Source organism: Microdochium trichocladiopsis, assembly GCF_020744255.1.
Source record: "Microdochium trichocladiopsis strain MPI-CAGE-CH-0230 chromosome Unknown B0I36scaffold_3, whole genome shotgun sequence".
Taxonomy (NCBI): domain Eukaryota; kingdom Fungi; phylum Ascomycota; class Sordariomycetes; order Xylariales; family Microdochiaceae; genus Microdochium; species Microdochium trichocladiopsis.
Genome location: NW_025763546.1, coordinates 859,131 through 876,435, shown reverse-complemented (window position 1 = coordinate 876,435; position 17,305 = coordinate 859,131). Strand labels below are relative to the sequence as shown.

Below are 17,305 nucleotides of genomic sequence, written 5' to 3'. Positions count from 1 at the left end.
CTGTGTCTCCATGCACAGCTGCACTGGGACGTGGCTTGGAGAAGTTTGCATGATGCCCTGATATCGCGAACCCATCTGGGCAAACGAAGCCAAGCATGGACGAGCTCCTCACGCCAGTGAGCCGGACGTACAAGCCCTCCCCGGCTCACAGTGACGACTTCCTCACACTCTCGCAACCTCCACCCAAGAACGCCTCAGAAGAGACCAAGTTTACTGCCTCATCCCCAGACGAAGCCCTCGAGGCGCTCAAGAGCCAACCTAGCTATGACAAGCTCGTTTCCATTCTGAGATATCTGCGCAAAGGTATCGAGGGCAGGCATGGCTTCGACATCCGGCAGCCGGGTCCTCAGAGCGCCCAGATTGTCCACGTTTTGGTCGCGGAGATCGTGCCAAATTACTGGGCTGTGCTGAACGAGGAAACCGAGACGCCCAAAAGCGGAGCATTCGAAGCACTTCTGATGGTTCTCAGGAGCGTGACCGGTCTGAATTCAGTTCTCATCTACATGAGAGCACTCCTCAAACAAGCACAGTCAGACCCCAAAGGCTTGGGAGATGCTTACGTGGCTTTGAATCTGAAATCATCACTGGGACTTCTGTCGGCCCTTCTCGACTCGGAACACGCCATTACAGATTTGTGGGCGCCCATCAAGTCTCTAAAGCCAGCGCCACAAGGCCGGATCTTGCGCCAAGACTTACTTGGTCTTTTGACAAACAATAAACTTACCTCCATAAGCGCGGAGGCCGACTTCTTGCTGCGCCAAGCGGATAAGTTAGATGGCGAGCTCTGGGTCTCATCGACAAAGGCTTACATAGACTGGCTACTTCGGAACATCCTAAGATGCTTGCCCAGCACGGCAGACCCAGAAACCGAGAGCTTCTGTGTGGACTTACTGAAGCGTGCCATGAGACTAACGAACTCCGGTGAGTTGCCATACTCTTTTTGTGGTCGTGAATGAATCTGACATGAGCTACAGATGCTATTCCACAGACACTCTTCAATTGCCTGTTTCTGGACAGCGCAAAGGGAAGAGACACTTTCATTAGGCTCATGGATTCCCTGCCTACTTCCGATCAGAAGAAATGGTTGGAGATCATCATCAAGCATATAGCCAAGAATAATCTCAGTACCATCGATGACAGTGCTACCACGGCCGACTACCCCATCATCTGGGCCGCAATTGGCGCGATACGCATCCTAACTGGCACGAGCCAAGGTCGCAAAGCCTATTTGGTGGATTGGTTGACCAATACTGGCGGTGTTAGTATTGGCGAAGGTTGTGGCATCCGTAGAGCTGTGGTGGGCGCGCTGGCAGACGACAGGGAAACACTGTCTACGATCCTCGAGCGCTGCACCAGTCAGTTCGGTGACCAGTTGTTCATCAAACACGCGCCTATACTCCAGCAGGAGGGTAAGCAAAGAATCGCCGCATCAAGCCAACACATTCTGACGTTGTTACAGCTCAAGCACAAGTACTCCTCCTGGCAGCTGGCTATGTACACAGCTTAGCTCCCATCAAGCTGACGCTTTTACTGAGATCGAGTGCTTATCTAAATACCATTTCCAATCGCATAGGCGCATCACAAAACCGAAGCCGTGTCTTGGGCATGGTGGTTGGTGAGGCACTTTCTGGGCTCGTCCATGACGACAAAACGAGACTCAACTTCAAGATCGATGAGGTCGATACGGAAGATGCGCAATGGTACAAGTCACTTGTCAAGATTCGTGACCAAGTCGGGCCATTGGACCAGCTTCGGGAGACGAGAGCGTCTTCGACATCCTCTCGATCGAAAGTGAAAACAAAAGCCACTCGCAGCATAGACAAGCGCCCACCTGTCAAGCCTGCGCAGTCTGGTTTCATCATCGAGGAAATCGAGGATGACGAGGATGTAGAAATGGAAGACCCTGATCTCGTCCCTTACGCAAAGCCTGAATCTGATGACGAAGATTCTGACGAAGATCCGACAATGATCAACCGAGATAAACCGAAAACACCAGTCTACATCCGAGATCTGATTGCATACTTTCGAGACACGGAGAACTTCGACCGCCACAAGATTGCGCTTACCACCGCTCCTGAACTGATCCGGCGCAAAGCGAACTACGGTACGGAAGTCACATCTCACGCTGAGGAGTTGGCTACCCTCCTGGTGGGCTTGGAAAACAAGTACGAACTCGAGGAGTTTGAAAGCCTGCGACTGCAAGGCATGGTCGCGATCGTCCTTGCTCAGCCCAAGAAGATGGCGCCTTGGTTCGGCAGGACATTCTTTGACGGGGACTACTCCCTCTCGCAAAGAGCATCCGTGCTTGTTGTCCTTGGCTTGAGTGGTCGAGAACTCGCGGGCTTTGACATATCTGAGTACTCGGCGGCGGCAGCGTTTCCTTCCAAGACGTTGCCCGCCAGAGTTGAGAAGCACTACTTGCCCGCGACGGAAGCCAGGCTGCAGGGTGCCGTTCGAGGTTCTCATCTGAAGGCACTGCCACCAAATGCACTCGACAATCTCGCACAGTCTCTCTCTCAGTCGTTCCTGGCGCCTCTGGCTGCAGAAGCTGCGGATGCCACGTCCGGGCCCGATGTATTGAAGTTGTCTTCTTTCACTTCCCGCCTCAAGGACGCACAAGGGTCAGGCAGAACCATGAGCAAAAGTACGAGGCAAACCGGAGTCAAGTCTATTCCAAACACCACAGCAGCGATCATCGCATCTTCGTTCTTCTTCCCCCTTACTTCACGTTTCCCAGCTGCCGTGCACTCGCATTCGGCGGCCATGCGGGGCGTATTATTCCAGCCGCATCTCCTCGCTTTGTTCATCAAGACGCTTGCCGTGCTGATCCATGCTGCTGGACCCAGCACGCTCTCGCTTCCGCAGATGACTGCAGAGCTCTGGGACGTACTCCTTGGCGTGCGAGGGCAGTGTGTCGGAGCATTGGACGTTACTCATGCAGTACTGGTTGGCTTCATCTCGCTCTTGGATGTGAACGAGAACAACATGCGAGGTTTGTGTGACACTCATGGCAGGCAGATTGTCGAGACGGCCGAGTGGGTGAGCAACGTATTCGACAACACTCGAGGTGGAGATGAGGCCGGCGGCGGCGAGGAGAACCAGGTCAAGATGATGGCGGCGGGCGTGCTGATCAGGCTCAGGGAAGCAATCGAGAAGCACCAGGCCTTGCTGATGGGCGACTTGATCGGATATTCGTGATATTGGGGACTGTTCACAGCTCTAGAGAGTTTTATGAGAGTGTAATTCTATCGTCTTTACTCAATGATCACGACATTGGTGTTGCGCTATCCTCCGCAGACGTCATATGGCCAAACGTTGAATTGTTACCGCCAGTGTTGTCACCATGGCAAACTCACATAACCATTCTCGTCCTAGGGAGGCTGCCGAGTAGGAGGCATGTTATTTCGAGTCATATTTTGTCTTGTGTATCATTATTTATTCTTCACTTATCGACATGAGCCCCCTTATTGCCAAGTATCCGTGCCGTCACCGATTTGGGCAGACAATACACAGGATCAACAGCCTCGAGCCCTGGGTACCCAAGCAGGCTCAGCCCCGTGATGCCAAACAATGTGTGGAAGACATCCACCATGTCGCCCGGACGATCCGAGATGCCGCCATTCTCCGTGTCCTGGCACGCGAGGATGAACCGGATGAGCTTGTCCCGGTCGATCCAGTGCGTCCTGCCAATCATGGCCAGGCTGCTCAGCACCCACCAGCTGTAGCACACGTCCTCCTTCTTCTCGGGCCGCCCGTTCAGGCCGCCGCCGGGGACCTGCCGCTCGCTCAGCCAGCGCGCGAGCTTGTCCACGTCCGGGATGAGGTCCTGCCTGCCCGCGATGGTCAGGGCGCCGAGGCACGTGAAGATCTGGCCCGAGTGGGATTCCGCGCCGGGCGTCAGGCCGTACCCGCCGTCAAAGTTTGCGCAGGCAGCGACGTGCTTGACGGCTTTTGTAATGTCCACTGTGTCCTGGTCCAAGCGGCCGAGCAGGGAGAGGGCGTTGAAGGCGCCGTACAGGAAGCGCGTGTCCTCCTCGCCCCACTCGTCGCCGGTGAAGCTGCCTGTCTCGCGGTTTTGGAGGCCAGCTATGACTGTTTGTATTTCATGCCGAGTCAGTACGGTATTGTATATACTGTCCAGGCAGCAGCCAGGCAGTGACCAGAGACACAAGGATAAACGACCGACACCATGAACAAAGAGACGAGGGGTGCGAATGATGACTCACACTCGACGACTTTCCCCCTTCCTCCCCCCTTGCCCCGGGCATCAAGAACATCCAACGCATCAACGAGGGCGAAAGTCTGCACCGCGCTCACCGTGTACAGCATGTGCGGGTCATGTCCGGGAGCGGCACCAAAGCCGCCGTTCTCATGCTGACACGACAGGAGGAACTCGATGGTCTCGTCCCTGGGCAAGGCGTCCGGGTGCCTGAGCAGGTGTAGAGCCGTGAGACCCCAGTAGACCCCGTTCAGGCGCAGGTGCTCGGTCAGCCAGTACTCGTACGAGTCCTTGCGTGTATCGAGGGACTGGATATATGAGACGTGGACGGCCGTGGCGAGCTGGACATCCGAGGCAGTAGACATGGTGAACCTGCCGCCGTCTTGGCTCTGCTGTTTGCAATGATCGTATCGTCAATTGATTCGTCCTCCCCAGCTCTCTTGATATTGCGCTTTGGTGATGACCTCGGGAGCGGGACAGCTCGTGGTGGTGGTGGTGGTTGGTGGGGCGTTTGTCGTCGCCCACTTCGTGATGTTAGCCAAAGCAGACAGGCAGACTGCTGCCTACCTGAACACCCTCGAACAGTATCGTACCCTTGTTCCTAATGAAGCCACAATTCGTCAGCCGTTACTTCCAAGACCTTCAGACAGTGAGTCAAACAATGCTCGTCGATGTTTAGGCAGAAGCGCAGATCCGCTTCCACCGAAGCAACTCTCCGTCGTCGCTGTCGTTCAAGGCTGCCCCACTTTTCCAAATGTCTACATAAACTTCCACCATCCTTCCTCACGACCTCACAACTTTTCTTTCCCTTTTCTTCCCCAGCTCTCTTTGCCATTTCTGGCTAAGATCAAGTGTAGTATCTGTTCTTTACACCTTGAAAAGTGTAAGCGAGTCCCTCGAGGCTCGTACTTTTACCCTTTGACGGTCAATTTTTTAAACATCTGAAAATACCATGCTTCTTTGTTTTCCCTTGGAAGCATGGGGGTTGCTGAGAATCATCCCCGTGTGCTTGCATGCGTTGGGATGGTTTCTGGCTTGCCCTTCGTGTCCCTGGTATCACACTGCCTCCAGGCGACGCGATAGTCCTCTTTCTTCCCCTTTTGATTTTCATTGCAAATCTGGGCTACTGTTCCCGGATTGTGAGGAAGATCCGTCGTTTGTGTGTCCGTATTCCAGGAACAGACCGACACATGCACTGGCGCATGCTTTGGGTGACGGCGGCTGATGCGATTTTGCAAGAGGCCCTGACGCGAACCAAAACATCACTGTTATCGATGAAATCGAGAAGCCTCTCAAGTCTTCTAGCATGAATCGTTCTTTTTCTACAGCCTCGTGGACAGCGGTCCAGTTTATACATACAGAGTATACACTTATACAACAGCAGCGCTTGCTGCATCCCTTCCTCGCTCCGTCGCACTTCATCTCGTTTACATGGCCATCCGGTTATCGTAGAGGGCCGCACGCTCCATCTCGGCGACGATACCGCCACCCGCCATGGTCCACTTGTCGGACACGCTATACTCGTTAACGGTGGTCCGCAGCATGCCGCTGGCGGCCCAATACTCCATCAGAGACCGCGCCTCGGACTTGGAGAGGCCCTGCACCTCCTGGACCTTGACGTCCTTCAGACACTCGTACACCCGCTCATCCTTGTCCTTGCAGTACGGGTCGCGCGGCGGGACGGGCAAGCCCTTGGTCCGGGCTGTCGCCTGCTCGAGCGCCTTGACGAGGGATGGGATGATCGGGCAGTTGCTCTGGCTGGTCGTGCCGATGATGGCCGCGCCATTGGGGAACTGCACCCTGCCGGCGAGGGAGTCGGCAAAGAGCCCGACGAGGGCCATGTCGTGCGAGTGGATAATCTCAAACGAGGGCGAGCGGTAGTCGCTCATGCGCATCATGTGCGCCAGGCCATCGAGGGTGAACATGACGGGAGGGCGACCCGGGCGGATGAGCTCCTGCCAGAAAGCCTTGAAGACTGGCCACGCAAATTCGGGATCCTTGGTGGCTGTGAGCATTTGCGCCAGCGTCATACTGCGGGAGATGTTGACGGGCAGGTAGAGGTAGTCGCCTTCGACCTTGTATTGGCTGAGCACGGGGTTGGCCTTGAGGATGGCCTGCATCAGCTTAATTGTTGCTGTTGGCTGAGCATAGAGATTTGAGTCGGGGATCGCCGAGTAGTCGACGTGCGCCGTAGTCAGGTCTTGGACTGCAAAGATCGATGCGATTAGTCTTCGAACGACAAGAGACAGCATCTACATGGCGTCTGACGTACCCTCGGGAATATGGATCACACAGTAATCGTTGAGCAACCCCATGGACAGTACCTGGAGATCTAATATGCTCTTGCCAGAGCCCTTGCTGCCAGTGATGACCGTCCGCAGGGTCTGCTTCTTGTCTACCGCATCCTGGATCTGCTTGGCAAGCTCGGCCGTCTCCTTGCGTATGAGCATGTGCGGCGATCTGAAGAGCGACCAGTTCTGCGTGGGCTTGAAGACCTCAATTGTCCGCAGCTGATCCACGAGGGTCCCAGGCAACCGGACGACCTTTCCGACAGACTCCGGGTCGCTGATGACCTCCTTGCTGAGCTCAAGGAGCCCGGGAACCTCGAGGGCATTGTCGTTGCTGAGCTGGATGCGCTTGCGGAACGCCTTTCGCTCGCCGGGGGCAACGGGCCTGCCCTTCTCCGCAGGCTTTCTCTTCTTCTTGCCGAGCGTCAGCCGCTTGCCGGCTCTGATGTGGCCCTTGCCCGTGGCTTCCTTCTTCTTGCCTGGCAGAGTGGCAGCCAGCGCAGTGGACGTGGAGAACAGGGAGACTGATGCAGGTAGGGTGGTGGCGGGCGTCGAGATTGTCGGGAACGAGAGCAGTCGGGTCTGCGAGGGCCTCGCGAGGCACCGCCAGCAATTGGGAGCTGCCATGGCTGACTGACGTCGACTGCAGAAGCGTCGCTCGCTGTCGTCGGCTGCGAGAGCTTCGCGGGGGGGTCCGGCGGTCGGAGAAAAGCACGCGGCGGAATGATGCCAATGGACTTTTGATATGCCCTGTCGCGCGGCCAGCTCACCAGGCCAGAATCTCAAAAACTCGACATGCGTTTACGGGAGCCCCACGGGGCTGCACCGTTCTGGGCCTGGGTTCACCTGCCGTAGCAAGCGCTGCGCTCTCCATCAAGAGGCACACATACCCAGGGCCGCTTATCGATAGACCCTGGATCCAGAAAAAAGTGAGCCGGCTTGCCAGTCTGCTCGCGCAACTTATCTCTGCCAGATTTGCGACAAGTTCCTCCGCTATACCAAGCAGCATCCAACCAAAGTCTGGCAATCTTGAGACTGCAGACTACACGCGGCAACTAGATATTCGGGTATCGCCTGTGCCGTGAATACCAAGACCACACACACTCAAGACAGTCAGGACAGCCACAACACACAATGGCACCCACAGCAGTAGCAAGCAAACCCAAGCTCGAGGTCTCGGTCGACCGCCCGACGCCCTACACTTTCGACCTGGGCATCCTGCTCGCCAACGACCCGAACCCCATCTCCGCGGCCAGCGGCACGACCTACGACGAGAACGACCAGCCCATCACCACCACCACCACCAGCTCCGGCCCCGCCGTCACGACGACCAGCGAAGCCAAGGAGGCCCAGCTCGCGGCCGTGGCCCGCGACGCCGCGCAGTCCCTGATCAACCAGCTGCTCACGACATGCCCTCTGCACTCGGCGCCGCAGGGCGTCCTGCTCACCCTCCCCCACCCCACGACGCCCATGCCGCGCGAGAAGCCCCTCCCGCCGCCCAAGCAGCCCACCAAGTGGGAGCTCTTCGCCGCCCGCAAGGGCATCAAGCCAAAGACCCGCGAGCAGCGCCGCATGCGGAACCAGGTGTTCAACGAGCAGACGGGCGAGTACGAGCGGTCGTGGGGCTTCGACGCCAAGGCCCACCACAAGAAGAAGGAGGAAGGCATCATCCAGCAGGACTGGCTCGTCGAGCTCAAGGGCGACGGCAAGGGCGGTGCTGCCGGTGGTGCTGGTGCTGACAAGGACGCCGAGGGCGGCAGCGGCAAGCCGGAGAAGGTCAGGAAAGTCAAGGCTGGCGGCAAGCCCTTCTCGAATAAGAAGAGGAAGATGCTGGCAACCAAGTAAAAAAAGGTGGAATTGGAAGACATATTTTGGATTAGAAGTCTTGCACGCGTGAAGGGAGACTACTGCTGCTGTCGCCCTCGGGCGTGGCTGCAGAATGGCTGGCAGTTGCGAATGACATTCGTCTCGAACGCCAATTCGCATGCGCAGCGGGAGAATGTTGCCGTGTTGTAGCGGTCATTGCATCCATCCGGCGTTATTCGGCGTTTGCTGCATTTCAGATCAAAACTCACATGTTCGGTGGCGAAGTTTACGACAAATGTTTTTCGAGTAATGCCAAATATATTGTCGATGCTCCCACCTTAACTACTTGGCCATGTTGGCATTTCCGTTGAGCAGTTTATTCGATCACTTGTCGTGCACCAAAGTATCTTGCAGGGTCGACAAGTCCAAGATTTTGTGTTGGCCGTCATAAAACAAGACGCAATCAATATCTCGAGTTTATAATGGCAAGCGTCTCGTCAATGCAAAAAGAACATGGGACAGGACCGTTACGAAAGTCATCACGCTATGCCATCACCAGTGCATCCCCAACCCCGACTTATATACAAGGCTCCCGAGTCCATGTCCCTTGGTCTCAGCAGAGAAACTAGAGCTTGGAGGCGTCTGTTAAAACGACCCGTATATAGCGTAATCGCCAAAGGGTTCTCTCCATCTATTCGTCACTCATTCCCGTCCCGCGGCAGAATGACAAACCATTTTTTCCATGATGGCTTTGCGATGCCAACAGTTGCGTGCGTCCCAAAGGTTGGTCCTTGCCGGCGTGGAGAGACCGGCCAGTAGGTCCGATAAGAATGCGGAATATATAGCGAAAAGCAAGTGACCGAAGAGCTCATCTTCTTTATCAAGGGGTATAATCGAAGAAGATCGATACAAGAGCATGGTACCATGTATCAATGACAACACATCGCTTCAAGTTGACTCGCCAAAGTCCAGCGGTGACAGAGGTTTGATGGGTGACAAGGGCCGCAATCCTCCCCTTGGCTCCTCTTTAGTCCTTGTACTTCGCTCACTGTTGATGCTCAGGTTTGCTGCAGCGGAGGACGAGCTGCCGTTAGATTGACCGGTAGAGGACGGCTGGGGTTTCCGCAGTTTCCCATTAGCAGACCCTGGCTTGCTGCTATCTGAGGATGAGATGTTGCGTTCTTCGTATGCCGAGGCATATGCCGATGAGGCCTCGTCCCGGTCATTACTGTGGTCCTCAACAGTCAGGTATGTCTGTGAGCGACCATCGGTAACTACTGGCGGAGGCTGCTCGAAGAGGCGATACTCCTCCTCGATATATTTCGCCTCATGCTTGCAGCCCTGCCAGCACTGCCTCCAGTTGCATACGAGGTAGCGGAAGCAGAAAGCGTCGATCTTCATGCAGGGCTGAAAACAGATGCAGAGGTTGCGGAAGTCCATCTTGTTCTTGTCAGAGTGCCCAAGCAGCAGACTCAAATGGCAGGTGATGGCGAACAACAGATAATAGTTGAATGGAGGCAGGTCTGACAGCTCGTCGATGAGCATTTGTGGAACCTCCTCTGTGGCCTCGCATTGGCGAGATACCCTTTCCTGGGCCTCCTTGGGGAACAGCTCGTCTGGTAGCTCGCGGAGCCAGGCTTTCAGCATCGAGCCGATGATGTTAATATCGTACAGATCTTCTTGCTTGAAAAGGTCCACATCATGCTCTATGATGACGCGCAATCAGTATTTGGCCAAGACGAAGCTCTTGCTTAAGATGGTATACTTACCCTCGTCGAACCGCCGCTGCCACTTCTTGATCTGCGGCCCACTGCCAGGAACTCGGTAAAGACCCTCGACTTCGCAACCCTTGAAGTTCAGATAGTCAATGGCTCGCCACGGGAAAGCTGGCATCCAAAACTCCGTCTTGTCTCGCGAGTCCTCAAGACGCTTGGATATCCGCGTTATCCGAGTCTGCTCAATCAAGGGCTTGTTCAGGACTTTGATGATGTAGTGCTCGTCGTCCACCACGTGCTCCTTCTCCGTTGTGCTGCCGCTCCGACTGCTCTTGCCGAAAATGTTGCGGCTGACCATGCCTACCGCGCGGGTACCAGAACTCTTGAGTCCCCCAAAGAACGTCGACCCGCCGTTGTCTCGATACGAGGAGGGCATGGCCCTGCTGTGATCTCGATCATGGCGATTTTCCCTGGGTGGTGGTGCTTCACGAGCCACAGCTCTGTCTGCCGATTGATTTCGTGTTGACGAGTTCATCATGCCTCTGAAGGACCGCTCGGGACCATCCGGGTTCATGGGTGCTGTTTTCAATGGCTGTTGGTTTGAGTAGCCCTGGCTGCGCTCATCTGATTCAGGCATATTATTTGCAGTGAGGCTGCGACCCTCCGGCGCATCCCTGTCCTTGATCGACCTCGTCCGCGCAAGCAGGTTGAACTGCTTCTGTTTGTTGCGTCTGGGATCTTGCGAATCACCCTCAGTCGCCGAGATCGTCTGGGTAAGATCTGATTGCGAACGAGCCAGAGGCTCTAAATCCGGACCCGGAGAGGGGGTATTGGTATGGGTATCCGCTGAATAAACAAGGAACTGTCAGCGGATCGGGGCGCCATAGGATCAAAACACTACAACAACGACTGCCTCGACTGACATCATCCATGCCGCCAGGGTTACCATGATCGGACAAGACTTACCGCTTTGTTTGATGTTCTGCTTTTGAAGTACCCTACCCTTCTCAGACCTTGATTGCTGCGCTTCGACGGTGCGCGAGGAGCCCTCGGGTATTGTTTCCCTTGCGCCGTGCTGCGGCAGCTGGCTGCTTGACTTGGACTTGCTGAAGTTGAAGAAGCGGCTGGCGCTCACGCTCCGGGTATGCTTCTCGTCGTCGGTGTGGTGCTTGTTGTTGTGGAACGCGGTTGGGGGGTGGTCTCCACGACTTCCTTGGGAAGTCTTGGGTGGCCTCGTCTCGCTCACGGCCTTGGGTCTTTGTGCCAGCTGAAGGTCGTCGGACGACTGTTGGCGCGAGCTGCTCCCAAGCGTTTGGTGTGATGGCCGTGAATGTAGCTCGGACGGGCCCTGGGGTTTTCGCGAGGTGTTGAAGCGGCTGAATGGTGAGCGCGGGGACTTTGGCGAGGCCGAGTTGGATGAGGATATTGGCAGTATGTGATGGGCGCTTGCGACGTCGCTGTTGTGCACTCCAGGCTGGGGGCTCCGACCACCGGGCGCGCGCGAAGGGACGACAGAGGAGGAATCTTGGGAGGTAGCAATGCCAGGCGATGATGAGTATGGAGAGTAGGGAGAGGTCTTTGCGACAGAGGCAGGATCCGCGGCGGCGCTGATGGCGGCGGCGAGAGCGGCCGTCTCCTCGGGGCTTGGCTCTGAGAGCGACAGCGGCTGGGGAGCCTGCTTTCGCCCCATGATGGCGTGCCGTGTCAAGGCTGCATACGGCGTGATGATGAGGCCGCTGGGTGCAAAGGTTGAGCAAAGGCGTCACGCTGACTGTTTGCAGCCCAGGGACAGTCCGTACTGATTGGGGTTGTCGGAGGGAATAAAGGAGGGCACTTGAACATTAGCCGGATGTAGTCAGGGGACAGGTGGTGCTAAGACGGGGAGGAGCCCGCCGCAAGCATAGTCGGCTCCAGTGCCTGGGGCGCACCACTTGTTGCGTAGCACGTCAGGGTTCAGGCGTTTGCCAGGGGTAGAAGCAGCGGAGAGCCGTGGCAGCGAGCAAGCAATGTCGGACGGACATTGTGCATGCCTGGCAATGCCGACAGGCAACCAGCAGAGTTATCACCAAGGCCAGGGCAGTTGTACACGCCGACAGCTTCGAGAGGCACGAGGGGCGAAGCTGGCTGGCGTCGGTGGGGGGGTGGCGGGATCCGCGAGTGAGGGACAGCGCGATCGTGACCACCAACTGCAAATGGTCTCAGCCAGGGATGGGTGTCTGTATCAAGCTAACGGGCTAAGCAGGTGGAGGGAGGGGCGGACGTTGCGTCGTCCTGCCGGATCTGACTGCATTTCCATCGGCTCTAGCTGGTCACTAATAACAAGAGCCGACCTGCGCGAGCGGAGCCACACAGGGGCGGGTGGTCGACTGTGTGAGTGCTTCAAGTGCTGTAGCTCTCTACTTACCTTGGCGGGGCGAGGGCCGTTCGTTGAGAGTTGTCCGTCACTTTTAACGGCAAAGCACGCATGCATGCCGTCAATGGTTGGGTTCCCAGCAGCAAACATGATCGAGTCTGGCAGCGCGCGCGAGAAGCTAAAGAGCTGCCCCCAAAGATCTCGAGCACGGACATGCAAATCCAAGTGAGTACGTAGTGTACGCTGGCAACGGAGGCACGCGTATGGTCGCAGGAGAGCGTCGCCCGCAGTCAACTGGGGGGAGTCATGACCAGCCAGGAATGCCAGCAGATGCACACTGAAGGAGGTGGTTGGCGAGGGTCTGCCTCTCTCTGGCGTCAGGCACGGAGAAGAACCCTCCCTCTCCACTCTCGAACTCCAAACTCACAGCTCGCTTAGGAAGGTAGCTGTACAGTGTTTCCAGGCACCAGAGCGTTGCTTGCAAGCTGGCCAGGAAATTCCAGAGGCTGTAGCACACTTTTTTCTCTACGGTACCTGCTGCTGCACGCAGCTCATTCCCGGGCCTGACATGTACCTTGTTATGCAACCAGTACCGCTCTCGTCAACGGCTTTGGGCGGAGGAATGCAGCTGGCGCAACGAGGCAACCACGCGCTCCTTCACTCCTTGGCGTGCGAGCTTACTTGTGCCTGCCCTGGTCTGGGCAGCACCGTATAGGGCGCCCCACTCTTCGTGTCCCAAGGGTCGGGCTTAGACTCAGGTACCGCCGCCCGCCAACAGGGGCCCGGATCCCGGGGTGCCCAAGGATCCCAATCATTCTTTCTGTGTTTCAATCACTTATGCTTCAAGAACCACTTGGGCCAGCCAAGGATCGGGAAGACGCGTCACGCACGTATTTCTCACCATGGAAAAGCACGTCCCGCGCCTGCTACTGGGGTCCCGAGGGGCGTGCAGAGAATTCATATGCTACCCAGCTCGCAGTATGCACTTTGTTATCCTTCAGGGCTCCAGGGCTGGTTCCTTTGGTGGCTCAGCTGACTTACTACTGCAACTCCACAATCCCTTGTCACACCCAGCTGCGCGGGCGAGGCGCCACCCACCACACCCACCCGCCTCTTGTAACCCCCCTGGCCGGCGGCGCATCCCTGAAGCACGACATGCCCCGGCCCAGCGACATGCTGAAACGTCATTTACTGTCCGCCCTGCCCTGTCCAACATGGTCCAGGGCCATGAACTTCTTTCTCCGATGCCGACTGGCCACCCCAGGCACCTGCATATTAACCCCCAAAATATCAAACACGCGACCGTGCAAAGTCAATGAGTGTCTGTCATGGTCAGGCACATTTTCTCCACCCCAGACGTGTCGGGTAGGTGCAGAAAAATGAACTCTCAAACATCGTGGCAAGTATTACATGCTCAAGGGGGGGGGGGGGTTCACCGGCATTCGCGCACGTGCGACAACGTACAGTAAGAAGAGCCGTGACGATTTACGCCGCCCTCCGTTGGTCAATCATATCGCCCCGACGGCTTTGCAATTATAGCAACCTCCGCGTCACCATTAATGTGTGGATGCTTTCTTCATTGTGCGCGGAGAAGAAGGCCTAGAGTCACCCAGATCAGCACTTGCGATTAGACCATGCTCGAGAATTCAAGAATGCAACATGAACGCCAATTTATCAGCACTTCCTCCAAGCATCACCCATCATTGTTCTATCCTGTCAACATGGTATCCTCTGTACTAGTAAACTATTCTTTGCGAAACAAATCTTTGACTGCTCGTCATGCCATCATCTCAGCTCATTCCATGTCGTCGTCATTCGCATCGTCGTTGGATGTGACAAACACCAGGCGGCTGCCATTGCCAGCAGTTTGCCAAACCTGTGAGGGTATATTGTTAGCTGGCATGTCCATTGCCTCATTACAGGCTGTGTGAACGTGGGGTTGGAATGCGGAGGCAGACTTACATCCAGGCTAGTATACTCGTCCAGCGTGCTGAGCCATTGGTCTTCCGTGAAACCCTTTGCCAAGACACGCTCGCGCACCTTGCGCATGCTAAGTTCCACGGTCCCATCCTCATCCTCGTCCTCGTCGTCAGGCCTGCACGCTCCGCTGTCGGCAAGCGTCTTGACGAGGTTGTAAATACGGCTTTGGGCGTTCTGAGTACGCCTGCCACCAGTACCTTCGTGGGCCGCGAGGCTGTCCTTGCTGGCTTCGATCAGGCGCAATGCTTCGTCCACATCATCCTGGCTGACTTCGCTGGCGAACCGCAGACGAGCAAGCGCCTGGGCAAGACGGACGACACCCAAGAGGGTTCTGGGTGTGGTGTGGGTAAACTGTTGATTCTTCTTCTCAGCACGACGTTGCGACTCACGCAGGCGCACGTAGGTTTTGGTCAGGTATTCCGTCACAGACTCCGGGACAGTTGGGCGGTATGTCCTGGCCTGTGCAACGTAGGCGCGGACCTCGTGTGGGGTGAAGACAACGTTCGGTGATGCGCCATTCTCGCCGTTGCCGTTGTCTGCATAGAGGTCAGGGTGCTTGCTGTGCATGTGCACATAGGCTACGTGCTTCGCAAGCTGTGCATCACTGTCGCGCGTAGGCGTGTCCAGCAGGAGGAAGAGGACATCGAAACGCGATAGCAGGGCAGCAGGTAGGTTGATGTTCTCCACAGGGGAGATGCGAGGGTTGTAACGGCCATAAATAGGGTTAGCAGCCGCCAGAATTGATGTCCGCGCGTTCAGTGTGGTCGAAATGCCGGCCTTGGAAATGGAGATCGTCTGTTGCTCCATGACCTCGTGAATCGCTGTGCGATCGTTCTCGTCCATCTTGTCAAACTCGTCGATACAGCAGATGCCGTTGTCAGCCAAGACCAGGGCACCTCCTTCGAGCACCATCTCGTCCGTGACGGGATCGCGCATGACTGCGGCAGTCAGACCGACACCACTGGATCCACGACCAGACGTGTACACACCCCTAGGGGCGACCTTGGAAATGTACTTCATCAGTTGCGACTTTGCCACACCGGGGTCGCCCATCAGCAGGATGTTGATGTCGCCACGGATCCGCATGCCGTCTCCCATCGTCTTTGTGACACCACCAACGAGAAGCAGGAGAAGTGCCTTCTTTACGTCGAGGTGGCCAAAGATCTCGGGCGCAATGGACTTGGCAAGCATCTCGTAGACAGCACCAGACTGGCTGAATGTACTGATGCGCCTCATAAGCTTCTCATCAATGAACATTTCGCTGTACGCCTTCTTGTGCTGAACAATGTGGTGCGCCTCGACGTATGTATCGGTCAAGAGGCCTGCGCGCATTGCCTGGAAACCAGTATATGGCGTTGGGAGGAAGATGCCAGAGATGTCAACGACATCGCCCGGGTTGATCTGACGCACTGCGCTGCCGTAGCACATGACAGTCAAAGTGCGTGGAATCTGGCCAATGGGCACTTGCTCGGCCATTTCTTGGACCTTGACTTCCTGGAATGGCAGAAACTTGGACGCTCGTGAAGACTGGAAGAGCTGGCCCTTGGCCTGATTGGCTTGGCACTCTTGGGACGGACAGACGGTGAGCGGTGTGTAGTGCTTGTCATTCACGGGTTGGAAGATCTCGCAACCACAGCGATCGCAAGTATACGCTCCGACTTGCACGACAGGCTTGACATCCGATACGCGGGTAGCGATACCGCGGATTGTGATCAGGTGACCAAGGTGCTCGCCTCGTACCTCGCGCACAGCCAAGGCCTTGACTGGATGATCGGCAGTCGAGGTTCTTGGCTTGAAGACGAGTGTGTACCGTCGTGTGAGTTGCGCCGGGAACGTTGACTCGAGGAGCTCGGGGTTGTTTGTGCTGGCAGCGATATCTGCGAGATCACGGTTCCGTGCTTGCCTGCGCTCCATAATGACATCGAGAACATCGTCCTTAAAGGTTACGCCTGCAGCCGGAGGGGGGATCTTGCTGTCGATAGCCCTGGAAACGACTTCGACATAGTGCTTGGTGTTGTTCTCGATCGATTCCACTAGCTTCAGGGCTCCTTCCTGATCCGCCTCAAACTGCCAAAGTATTAGTACCGGTGAGTACACAGGCAGCAAGCTCGGCCTCAATGTTATCTGTGGCTTACCGAAGCGACATCATCCAATTCTATGAGCACCTCATCGAGTGTGCGGTCAGCCAGCTTCTGCAGCATGTCGGCATATTTGTATGTTGGCTCTTTAGAGACATTGTTGGTGCGCCGGCGGCTTCGCGACCCTTCGGTCTCATCGAGGAAGTCGTAGTCGTCATCGCTAAGGTCCTCCTCGTCGATGCTGATCTGCCCAATGGCGTGGGCTATGGACTGTTCTGGGGACGTCTTGAATCCCTGGAGGAACTCCTCAAAGGCACCTGACTGTTGTGTGAGCTCGATTGTGTTCGTCGACTGCACCACCATCGCCCTGCCACCCGCCGGAACTTACGCTGCTGCGCCTCATAGTCGACAATGCTCTTGTACTGAAGCAAAGCCATGGCGACGGACTCGCGCACTCTGACTTGTGCAGAGCCTGTGTGCTTGGGTAGTTCGGAATGGAAATGCTGATGTGCTGCGACAGCGATCTATGCTGATGCGCGGTGCTGACAATGCCCTTGCGCCGGAGAGCCAAAGTCGAGAGTCGGGTTGTGTGACGATGTTGCGACTTTTGACGGGGCTGGGCGGGCGCATGAGATCTTGCAGGGTGGAACAGCGTAGACAGGGCAACTGAGGTGGTAGCGTCAAATGAGGGGCTGGCGGCGCTCAAATGTCGGTCACGAAACGCGTCGGGAGACGCGTCCTGGACGTGACAAGCAGCCGCTGCATACTATGGTAACTGCTTCACATTTGGAGGGCTGTGCATGGAAGTGGGGCCAGCATAAAAAGAGCCGCACACTCGGCCTCGCATGGACCCCCAAGTCCCTGCC

At 56.3% G+C, this 17,305-nt stretch overlaps 7 protein-coding genes across 7 annotated transcripts; 3 read left to right on the top strand and 4 right to left on the bottom strand.

The window, feature by feature from the left end:
• Window positions 1-95: 95 nt before the first annotated feature.
• B0I36DRAFT_372644 (telomere length regulation protein) lies at window positions 96-3,198 on the top strand (the record flags this gene model as incomplete). Its single annotated transcript, XM_046160136.1, has 3 exons — window positions 96-921; window positions 975-1,409; window positions 1,460-3,198. The coding sequence occupies 3 exons, from the start codon at window positions 96-98 to the stop codon at window positions 3,196-3,198; spliced, it is 3,000 nt and encodes a 999-aa protein (XP_046014902.1).
• An 87-nt stretch (window positions 3,199-3,285) lies between these two features.
• B0I36DRAFT_316985 (geranylgeranyltransferase beta subunit) lies at window positions 3,286-5,037 on the bottom strand. Its single transcript, XM_046153104.1, has 2 exons — window positions 4,227-5,037; window positions 3,286-4,092 (listed from the first exon to the last, which is right to left on the bottom strand). Exons 1-2 carry the CDS (start codon window positions 4,582-4,584, stop codon window positions 3,443-3,445), a joined length of 1,008 nt encoding a protein of 335 aa, XP_046014901.1. The 5' UTR covers window positions 4,585-5,037; the 3' UTR covers window positions 3,286-3,442.
• A 481-nt stretch (window positions 5,038-5,518) lies between these two features.
• On the bottom strand, window positions 5,519-7,233 carry B0I36DRAFT_381659 (mitochondrial ribosomal death-associated protein 3-domain-containing protein). Its single transcript, XM_046160878.1, has 2 exons — window positions 6,492-7,233; window positions 5,519-6,425 (listed from the first exon to the last, which is right to left on the bottom strand). The coding sequence occupies exons 1-2, from the start codon at window positions 7,132-7,134 to the stop codon at window positions 5,647-5,649; spliced, it is 1,422 nt and encodes a 473-aa protein (XP_046014900.1). The 5' UTR covers window positions 7,135-7,233; the 3' UTR covers window positions 5,519-5,646.
• A 408-nt stretch (window positions 7,234-7,641) lies between these two features.
• On the top strand, window positions 7,642-8,352 carry B0I36DRAFT_346693 (ribosome biogenesis regulatory protein-domain-containing protein; the record flags this gene model as incomplete). The annotated part of the gene is made up of 1 exon (XM_046156487.1): window positions 7,642-8,352. One exon carries the CDS (start codon window positions 7,642-7,644, stop codon window positions 8,350-8,352), a length of 711 nt encoding a protein of 236 aa, XP_046014899.1.
• A 307-nt stretch (window positions 8,353-8,659) lies between these two features.
• Window positions 8,660-9,196, top strand: B0I36DRAFT_84324 (uncharacterized protein). The gene has a single exon (XM_046163445.1). It carries the CDS (start codon window positions 8,827-8,829, stop codon window positions 9,130-9,132), a length of 306 nt encoding a protein of 101 aa, XP_046014898.1. The 5' UTR covers window positions 8,660-8,826; the 3' UTR covers window positions 9,133-9,196.
• On the bottom strand, window positions 9,197-12,041 carry B0I36DRAFT_84323 (uncharacterized protein). Its single transcript, XM_046163444.1, has 3 exons — window positions 10,995-12,041; window positions 10,083-10,874; window positions 9,197-10,019 (listed from the first exon to the last, which is right to left on the bottom strand). Exons 1-3 carry the CDS (start codon window positions 11,716-11,718, stop codon window positions 9,262-9,264), a joined length of 2,274 nt encoding a protein of 757 aa, XP_046014897.1. The 5' UTR covers window positions 11,719-12,041; the 3' UTR covers window positions 9,197-9,261.
• Window positions 12,042-14,176: 2,135 nt separating this feature from the next.
• B0I36DRAFT_240173 (DNA replication licensing factor mcm7) lies at window positions 14,177-16,876 on the bottom strand (the record flags this gene model as incomplete). Its single annotated transcript, XM_046149743.1, has 4 exons — window positions 14,177-14,257; window positions 14,344-16,428; window positions 16,497-16,756; window positions 16,828-16,876. The coding sequence occupies 4 exons, from the start codon at window positions 16,874-16,876 to the stop codon at window positions 14,177-14,179; spliced, it is 2,475 nt and encodes an 824-aa protein (XP_046014896.1).
• Window positions 16,877-17,305: the final 429 nt, after the last annotated feature.